Genomic DNA, 10000 nt, shown 5'->3' with positions numbered 1-10000 from the left:
CTGCTGATGTTCAGAGCAAACGTTCTGGATCCTCTGTGTTCCAGAGTCTCTGGATCGAGAGGACCACCCTGATCCTCACGCACCCTCTGCCCGGGATCTCTCGCTGGTTCGAGGTGGAGAAGCGAGAGCTGGTGAGTGAACTGAAAAATGTCATGGACAGTAGATACAATAAAAACTAAACCACAAGCTTCCTGCTGCCAGTCTGTAAACTACACTGGTAAACCCCCCTGAAGCGTGTGAGGCGAGGTGTTTCAGGTTCAACCTCAGGATGTGGTGAAGTAGAACTAACAAAGAATGAAACGTGTATAATGTCAGATGTCAGAAAAACATCTGGCATAAAAACCTAAATATGGATCATCAAGATTCATTAATATTCTCCCAGACAACGTCCTTTCTCACAATGTTAATGAAAGAGATCAAAATCCCTGGATCCAGATCTGCGTCATAATTTAATGGGTTCTATACAAAATGAACATCGGGCCCATCGTCATCAGGATCTTTAGAAGCAGATTTAATCTCTGCTTGAGAAATTAGTCTTTTGAGATCTTAGACGCTCTGAGGAACGTCTGCAGAACCGGTTCCGGACTTTCTCCAGATATATTATATATATATATATATTATAATATTTGTCAGGTTGCCTGTCAGTGAGGCAGCACAGTCGTGTTCCCCTGTGGAGTGAGTTCATGGTGAGAACGTGAATCCTTCTCTTCCAGGTGGAGGTGAGTCCGTTGGAAAACGCCGTCTCTGTGGTGGAGAACAAGAACCAGGAGCTGCGGACTCTGATCAGTCAGTACCAGCACAAGCAGCTGCACGGGAACATCAACCTGCTCAGCATGACCCTGAACGGGGTCATCGACGCCGCGGTCAACGGAGGCATCGCCCGGTACCAAGAGGTCGGACATGTTAGATCTCCATAGAGCTCCTCTGATCATCACACTGAACTTCTCCACACATCACAGATAGCATTAGCACAGGGCTAAGTGATGCTGTCTCATAATAATAACATATCATACCTGAGTATTTAAGATGCAGGACTTTCATCAGACCCTTTCCTTTGTGACCAGGCCTTCTTTGATAAGGAATACATCAGCAGCCACCCTGAGGACACGGAGAAGATCACGCAGATCAAAGACCTGATGCAGGAGCAGGTGAGGCCTCGGGCTCTGCTCCAGTCTCCTCCTCCCTCTACTTCAGTCTCCTCCTCCCTCTGCTTCAGTCTCCTCCTCCCTCTGCTTCAGTCTCGTCCTCCCTCTGCTTCAGTCTCCTCCTCCCTCTGCTTCAGTCTCCTCCTCCCTCCGCTTCAGTCTCCTCCTCCCTCTGCTTCAGTCTCCTCCTCCCTCTGCTCCAGTCTCCTCCTCCCTCTGCTCCAGTCTCCTCCACCCTCTGCTCCAGTCTCCTCCACCCTCTGCTCCAGTCTCCTCCTCCCTCTGCTTCAGTCTCCTCCTCCCTCTGCTCCAGTCTCCTCCACCCTCTGCTCCAGTCTCCTCCTCCCTCTGCTTCAGTCTCCTCCTCCCTCTGCTTCAGTCTCGTCCTCCCTCTGCTTCAGTCTCCTCCTCCCTCCGCTTCAGTCTCCTCCTCCCTCTGCTTCAGTCTCCTCCTCCCTCTGCTCCAGTCTCCTCCTCCCTCTGCTCCAGTCTCCTCCACCCTCTGCTCCAGTCTCCTCCTCCCTCTGCTTCAGTCTCCTCCTCCCTCTGCTTCAGTCTCCTCCTCCCTCTGCTTCAGTCTCCTCCACCCTCTGCTCCAGTCTCCTCCTCCCTCTGCTTCAGTCTCCTCCTCCCTCTACTTCAGTCTCCTCCTCCCTCTGCTTCAGTCTCCTCATCCCTCTGCTTCAGTCTCCTCCTCCCTCTGCTTCAGGCTCCTCCTCCCTCTGTTTCAGTCTCCTCCTCCCTCTGCTTCAGTCTCCTCATCCCTCTGCTTCAGTCTCCTCCACCCTCTGCTCCAGTCTCCTCCTCCCTCTGCTTCAGTCTCCTCCTCCCTCTACTTCAGGCTCCTCCTCCCTCTGCTTCAGTCTCCTCCTCCCTCTGCTTCAGTCTCCTCCTCCCTCTGCTTCAGTCTCCTCATCCCTCTGCTTCAGTCTCCTCCTCCCTCTGCTCCAGTCTCCTCCTCCCTCCGCTTCAGTCTCCTCCTCCCTCCGCTCCAGTCTCCTCCTCCCTCTGCTTCAGTCTCCTCCTCCCTCTGCTTCAGTCTCCTCCTCCCTCCGCTTCAGTCTCCTCCTCCCTCTGTTTCAGTCTCCTCCTCCCTCTGCTTCAGTCTCCTCCTCCCTCTGCTTCAGTCTCCTCCTCCCTCCGTTTCAGTCTCCTCCTCCCTCTGCTTCAGTCTCCTCCTCCCTCTGCTTCAGGCTCCTCCTCCCTCTACTTCAGTCTCCTCCTCCCTCTGCTTCAGTCTCCTCATCCCTCCGCTTCAGTCTCCTCCTCCCTCTGCTTCAGTCTCCTCCTCCCTCTGCTTCAGTCTCCTCCTCCCTCTGTTTCAGTCTCCTCCTCCCTCTGCTTCAGTCTCCTCCTCCCTCCGTTTCAGTCTCCTCCTCCCTCTGCTTCAGTCTCCTCCTCCCTCTGCTTCAGGCTCCTCCTCCCTCTACTTCAGGCTCCTCCTCCCTCTACTTCAGTCTCCTCCTCCCTCTGCTTCAGTCTCCTCATCCCTCTGGTCCTCTCTGCATCTCTCAAATCAACTTCAATCTGTGACTTCCTAAAATTCTTCTTCTGTCTCTTTCCCCCTCTGACATGGGGCAGGAAGTGCAGCCATATATGGTTTTATTGGGACATTAATTCTGCTAAAACTCAGACTCTCTGCAGACAGAAGCTGTGGATGTTCATATGAACGTAGAAAAATAATCCAACATGATCTTTTATGAGGCCCAGTGGTTCATCCTCACACTTTAATGGATGAGTAAAGTGTATATTTTTGGCAGAGGAGAGGATATGTAGATGCTGTGAAGACGGAGAGAGCTCAGGGTTCCTCTTCACTTCAGGGTTCTTCATGGTTCTTCATGTGTCCCTCAGGTTCACATCCTGGGAGTCGGCCTGGCGGTGCACGAGAAGCTGGTGCACCCGGAGATGAGGCCACTGCACAAGAAGCTGATCGATCAGTTCCAGATGATGAGGAGCAGCCTCTGTCACGTGAGTGCACTCTGCCCGGCGGGCTGCTCCGTCCTGATTGGTCGAGCGGGTTGAATAATCAGAGCAGTGTTTCTATGTGGCCCTGCAGGGACTTCCTGGTTTGGACAAGGTGGTCTCAGGAGCCCACACCTCCAGAGGGATCCTGGCCTCACACAGCCCCCTGAGCCCCGAGAGCTTCAAGCTCATGCACCGGCACAGGTCAGCCCCCCCCCCCCCCCCCCCCCACACACACACACACACTGCTTCCTACTCATCCGCTCACAGTGTCACAAGTTCACACACTTTCTCTCTTCATGTCTCTTTGTGACGCTGGTTCCATCTCAGTGACGACCTCTACTTCTGTAACACACTGACCTTCACCTCCTCCTCCTCTTCCTCACTTCATCTCTGTGTCTTCTACTCGACTGGAATCATCACATGTTCTGAAATTCTTCCATTTTCTCTCTTCCTCTTCCCATCATGTCGCCCTGCGTCTCTCTCCCTCCCAACAAATCACCAAAACGCATGTTGTGTTGCTGTTTTGTGTTTTCTTTTTGAATGCACTCTGCACGGCTCCTCGCTTGGCCCTTCTTCTCCTCCCTCCCTCCTTCCTCTTCCCTCCTCTTCTCCCTCCTCCCTCCTTCCCCTCCTCTTCTCCCTCCCTCCTTCCCCTCCTCTCCTCCCTCCTTCCTCTTCCCTCCTCTTCTGCCTCCTCCCTCCTTCCCCTCCTCTTCTCCCTCCCTCCTTCCCCTCCTCTTCTCCCTCCTTCCTCTTCCCTCCTCTTCTCCCTCCTTCCTCTCCTCTTTTCCCTTTTTCCTCTCCTCTCCTCTTACCTCTTCCCTCCTATTCTCCCTCCTTCCTCTTCCCTCCTCTTCTCCCTCCTTCCTCCTTCCCCTTCTCTTCTCCCTCCTTCCTCTTCCCTCCTCTTCTCCCTCCTGCTCTTCTCCCTCCTTCCTCACCTCTTCTCCCTCTTTCCTCTCTTCCTCCTCTTCTCCCTCCTTCCTCTTACCACCTCTTCTCCCTCCTTCCTCTCCTCTCCTCTTCTTCCTCTCCTCTCCTCGTCCCTCTCCTCGTCCCTCCTTCCTCCCTCCTTCCTCTCCTCTTCTTTCTCTTCCCTCTTCTCCTCTCCTCTTCTCCCTCCTTCCTCTCCTCTCCTCTTCTTCCTCTCCTCTCCTCTTCCCTCTCCTCGTCCCTCCTTCCTCCCTCCTGCCCCTCCTCGTCCCTCCTTCCTCCCTCCTGCCCCTCCTCTTCTTTCTCTTCCCTCTCCTTCCTCCCTCCTTCCTCCCTCCTTCCTCTCCTCTTCTTACTCTTCCCTCTTCTCCTCTCCTCTTCTCCCTCCTTCCTCTCCTCCTCTCTCCTTCCTCTCCTCTTCTTACTCTTCCCTCTTCTCCTCTCCTCCTCTCCTCCTTCCTCTCCTCTTCTCCCTCTTCCCTCTTCTTCTCCCTCTTCTCCCTCCTTCCTCTCCTCCTCTCTCCTTCCTCTCCTCCTCCAACTTCCCCGTCTCTCCTTGGTTGCACCCTCCCAGCCCCATAGCTGTTTTGACTCCAGTGCGCAACTCCTCCTCCTCTCTCTCCTCCCACACCTCCAGTGAGATGGGGAACGTTGGGAACCTGCTGATCCTGGCTGATGGGATGGTGGTGGAGCACCCGGAGGACTTCTACCGAATGCAGGTGAGTCCATGGCCGCTCTGTCAGAGGCCTCTTGGATTGAACAGATGGAAATTCATGGGTCAAAGGTCACGGTGACCTTGAAGAAAACCTGTTTCTGCCTCTAAAGAAAAACTTTTAAAGATGGCGCTACCGTCACTTGGACTCACAGACTGATTAGAGTTCAGTTAAGGTCAAAGGTCACAGTGAGCTCATATTATTGTGAATGCAACATTACTGCAGGTGACATCATGAAGAATAACTTTCATTTACTTTGTTTTATATTGAACAAATAAGAAATGAAGATGAGATTAATAGAAATCATACTGTATGGAGGTGAACTGTGACACACAGCGTATCCCTCTTTTCACTTTATTAATCTGTGTTTCTCCATCTCAGGCAAGCCCCTCCTCCTCTAGCCTTAGCTCCACCCACTCTGCGCCCTCTCAGCTGATACACTCCGCCCCCTCCACCATCAGAGGTGAGCAGCCCACTGTGCCTCAGTGCCGCCCACGAGCACCGCGTGGAGGAATGCTTGATGAGTCGGAGAACTCATTTCAGTTTGTCAGACACTAGTATGTTTGTGTTGACTCCTCCCCCCTGTGTGTCCTCCTGCAGTGGGTTCTCCTTCTCTGCCGGACAAGTACAGACACAACAGGGAGATGCTGATGCTGCTGCCGCCGCACAGGGAGCGGCCGAGCAGCGCCATGTACACCAACATCACAGAGAACGGCCAGGTACTGACCCAGCAGCTCCTCATGACAGGAAGTGGAAGGGTCACACAAAACATGATGTGTTTACACTTGATCCATCGGTCGGACGCACACGTGTCCACACAACAAAGATGGATTCAAGTGTGATATGTGATTAACAGAAGAGAAGCTGAAGCTTTAAACAAACATTCAATTCAAAAGTCAGGGAAAGCTGACAGGTCACAGGGAGGTCATATGAGTCTGGAGAACAAATGATTGTAGATGGAAACTTCACTGATTGGCTGGTTCTCTCTCTCTCTCTCTCTCTCTCTCTCTCTCTCTCTCTCCAGCCAGCGAACTTCCAGCGGGCGCTCTTCCATCAGGTGATTGGTCCGTGTAAACCCTGCAGCGACCCCAACCTCTCGGTGGCTGAGAAAGGTTCGAGCTCCATCACACCAGCACAAGATTCCATTCAAAAGAAAGAAAACACTTATCTTCTTCACCTCCTTTCTCTCTCTCCTTCCTCTCCACCTTCTTGTCCTCTCTCCTCAGTGCTCACCACCCCCAGTAGTTGGAGTCTGGACAGTGGAAGCAGAGATGCTCTCCCCTTCCTCTCTGCCCACGCTGGCACCGTCATCGCACCTCCTGTTCCCCCCCGCAACCTGCCTCACGGTACGACACTAGTGTGTGTGTGTGTGCGTGCATGTTTGTGTGTCTTTGTGTGTGTGTGTGTGTGTTCGTGTTACATGCATGGACTTGTGAGTGAATATTTTCTTTGTGAGTTTGGCCGTTCCTCTGACCCGACTGCAGGTAAACTCCTCTGTTTTGGATGTGCATGTTGTTTGTGTTGTTTGTGTTGTTTGTTATTTGGTAAGATCCACTCACATTTGGTGAGAACCAGTAATAAATAAAGTCTTCTGGAGGAAAAGGGCAAAAAGTGGACTGTAATAAACACGAGGGAAGCAAAGGATTGGCCGGTGAACCTGTCCGTCACTTATCAGCTAAAGGTCAGAGGTTAGCGTACCATCGTGTGTTTTCAGGGGCGGAGCTTGACGACAGGCCCAATAGGAGGGGGTGGGATTTAAAAGTGTAGCCTTCCTTTTCCAGGATTACCAACCCAAGCTTTAACGTATGTGTGTGTGTGTGTGTGTGTGTGTGTGTGTGTGTGTGTGTGTGTGTGTGTGTGTGAGGCTGTGTTGCTGTTTGTCGCTGTGTGTTTCTGTAATCCTGTAGGTTTCATTATCTCAAACCATCAGTTTGATTAAAGTGAGTCTGATGTTTGACTGTGAAGCAGAGGATCATGGGTAATGTCCAGCGTTCCGTTCAGGGGGACGACTCGGTCACAGACGGACACACTTTGTGTTTCACTCAGATTTAAAGATGGACGACAGGAACCAGAAGTAGACGTTAAATAAATGTTTGTGAAGATGTTTCTGTCGTTTCCACTCGTTCTTCTCTCTGATGTTTGTTCACCTGTTTCTGATCAGTTTGGTTTGAATCAGTTATTTGATGATATGAAAACAGAGACGTCATGATTGACAGCTGAGACTGACTCCTGATTGGTTGAGTGCTCCCCCCCCCCCACACACACACACTCCTCCACCTCTGCTCTGCTCTGACTCCTCCTCTTTAGTCCTCCTTCTGCAGCCTTCTTCCTCCCTCTCTCTCTCTCTCTCTCCTCCCGCTCTCTCCCTCCTCTTCCTCCTCCTCTTCCTCTCTGGTCTGAGCTGTGTGAGCGTGCCTCTCTCTCAGTCCGTCCTGCTGTGTCCCCCCCTGTAGGGCAACACCTGTCGATGCACTTTGACGCTTTCCACCACCAGGTCAGCGACCTCCCTCCAGCTCTCCCCGCGCGCTCCTTAAGAAAGGTACCCTACTCCTCCTCCTCCTCCTCTTCCTCACTCCTGCTGTCGGTCTGGATGCTTGTCTGTCTGTCCTTGTGTCCGTGTGCACTCCCCAAAAAAAGTGCATTTCCACGTGTGTATTTCTTTGTGTCCATTTTTTGTGCGTTTGTGCCAGCATTGGGAAACTTCACGGCCGTTGTTTCCTTCTGCTGCTGCACAAAGACGTTTGATCTCAAATCAAACTGCAGATGAATCCATCCTGTGAAAGACTTTCTGAGCAGAATTCCTTCAATGATCTCAGATGTGGAGTTGAGAGGAAGTTGTGTTGTTTAGTTCCTGTGTGTCAGAGTAACAGAAGCAGGAAGTGGTCGAGCTCACACCTCAAAGTGGTAAACAAAAAATCTGGATATGCAAGTGAGTTCTTCACCCAAATCTCATCCTTCAGCCAAGTTTCATGGGAATCTGTCCGGTAGAGCTGGTTTAGTGCTGCTGAAAAACAAACGTCCTTGGCAGAGGTCATCAGAGGTCATCAGAGGTCATCAGAGGTCATCAGTGAAAGAAATCTCCCTTCACTCCTTTTCTTTATGTCCTTCTGGTTTATATCCATTTCCCACTTCTGTTTAGTTTTGAGCGTTCGTGTCCTCGTCCTGATCTTTGATTCTAATACCAACACCACGACGTTATTTGACTTTCACTTCTCCTTCTTCTTATCGTCCTCTTCCTCTGCAACTTATTTATGAACACCGCTACAGAAACAAGGTTTATGTGTTGTACTGTTCTTTTTTTTTGAATGTTGAGACATCTGTGTGAGCAGAGAGAGAGAGAGAGAGAGAGAGAGAGAGAGAGAGAGAGAGAGAGAGAGAGAGAGAGAGGGATTCAACAGTATCATGTTCTGTGTTTGAGTTGAGTTTGAGATTTAGACCAAATTTAAACCCTTTTGTTAAAAAAGCATCAGATAAACCTTTTCCTGCTCAATGACCCGGCTCCTCACGATGAGTCAGTGTGGATCATGTCCACATCGTATTCTGTGTTTCAGTTTTTGTGTTTTCAAATTTGATTTGAAGTGAGAATCTCAGTCGTCCAGGTCATGATATATCCAAGTGACTGTGTACCTCCATCATGTCCATGTCCTGACTCTCTCTCTCTCTCTCCAGTCTCCCCTGCACCCTATACCTGCCTCGCCCACCAGTCCACAGTCCATCCTGGATGGCAGTAGCTCCACCTTATCAGGCAGCGCCAGCTCCGGAGTCTCCTCCCTCAGTGAGAGTAACTTCGGTGGCCCCGCCTCCTCCTCCTCAGACGCCCCGGCCAGCCGCACAGACACCCTGGAGTCCGTCCCCAGCAGCCAGGCCTGGACCACGGACCAGGAGGACCTGGACTCTCTGTACCAGCCCGTCAGGTACAGCGTCTCCGAGCCCGAGGTCCTGGACGGAGGGAAACTCCTGCCCTGCCGCAGCCAGTCCGCCCCAGGAGGCGTCACCCCGGCTCAGGGTTCCACCTCCACCGGCGCTCCACAACCACTGCAGCATGACGGGCTGCCACACCACCAACACCACTACCACCACCACTTCCACCCCCACTACCTCCCCCACCACCCGCCTCTCTACCAGCTCCACGAGCCTCCTCCCGCCCTGCCGCCCAAGCCCTACCTCCGAGAGGGCTGCATCCCGGAAGAAGACGCCCAGTCTGCGTCTCCTCCCGCCCCACGGCCCATGCCACGCAAGATCTCCCAGCCCATCATCGCTGCCACCAAGGACGAGCAAGCTAAAGTGGCGTGGGAGCACGGCATCAGCGAGGAGTGAGACGTCGGCTGAAGACTTGATGAAACTTGGAGAACAAACAGAATAGAAACTATTTTCAGAGAGAAAGACAAGAAGGAGAAAGACGTGAGAACCAAACTGAGACCTGAGGGAACCTGTCCCGACCTTCTCCAGGAACCAGAACAAACACTGAAGGTCAAAGAGGTTAAATCAGAAAGTAATAATGAGGAACATCAACAACAAGCCCAACGACATGTCGAGGTTTTGATTCCCTAGATGAAAGTCTTCATTTCCTTCGGTCTCTTTTTATCTGGTACAATATCTTAACGATGATGACGTCCTGTCGGAGCCGAGAGGTTTTTATATTTTCCAAAAGAAGCATTAAAGTGTGTAGATACATGTAAAACAGTATATCAAAGTATATGAATAATAATTTATATTGAATCCTTTTGATTGAAGGTGAAATATGCAAGTTAAATGGCTTCCAGAGTGGTTTAGTAGCTGCTGGGCGATGGCTCCTGACGTGTTCACAGCAGAGAGGAGGTGAAGAAATCATTTCATTTCAGGTTGTGACGTCAGAAAAGGACTTTTTGTTTTTCAGCTGACGATGTAAATGTGTGCAAACGATCAGGCTGATGACGTTTATAGAGAAAATTGACTCTGAGAAATATACACTTTTTGCCAGTTTTTATGAAATGAATGACTGTACATTTATAAACTATATACAGTTTTTTTTTTATGCATGTTTATTCAATGGAAGATCGAACAGAGAGTGAGTGAATACACAGAGGTGTGTGTGTGAGTGGGGGGGGATATTAAATGGCTGTGATGAAGTGTAAAGATACTGTGAAGGATGATGCGTTGTTTGCTTTTGTTTTAAAAATGTAAAACCTTTTTTCCACCAGTTCAGATCCTCAGAGCACTTCTCTGCTTTTTCTTTGAAGTTGAAAAACCTTCACTGACATTCTG

At 51.0% G+C, this 10000-nt stretch overlaps 1 protein-coding gene across 1 annotated transcript in view; it reads left to right on the top strand.

The window, feature by feature from the left end:
• The window catches only part of LOC128457435 (dedicator of cytokinesis protein 3-like), a 59273-nt gene that overhangs the window by 41517 nt on the left and 7756 nt on the right, over positions 1-10000 (top strand). The window contains 11 exon segments of the mRNA XM_053442120.1: positions 45-131; positions 714-893; positions 1065-1148; positions 2997-3113; positions 3181-3311; positions 4618-4762; positions 5138-5219; positions 5357-5475; positions 5781-5868; positions 5983-6102; positions 7210-7295. Of these exon segments, the coding sequence (XP_053298095.1) occupies positions 45-131; positions 714-893; positions 1065-1148; positions 2997-3113; positions 3181-3311; positions 4618-4762; positions 5138-5219; positions 5357-5475; positions 5781-5868; positions 5983-6102; positions 7210-7295 (1239 nt within the window).

The sequence above is a fragment of the Pleuronectes platessa genome, chromosome 2 (assembly GCF_947347685.1).
Source record: "Pleuronectes platessa chromosome 2, fPlePla1.1, whole genome shotgun sequence".
In the NCBI taxonomy this organism is placed as follows: domain Eukaryota; kingdom Metazoa; phylum Chordata; class Actinopteri; order Pleuronectiformes; family Pleuronectidae; genus Pleuronectes; species Pleuronectes platessa.
The sequence above is the reverse complement of the archived record's forward strand: the minus strand, read 5'-3'. Positions and strand labels throughout refer to the sequence as shown.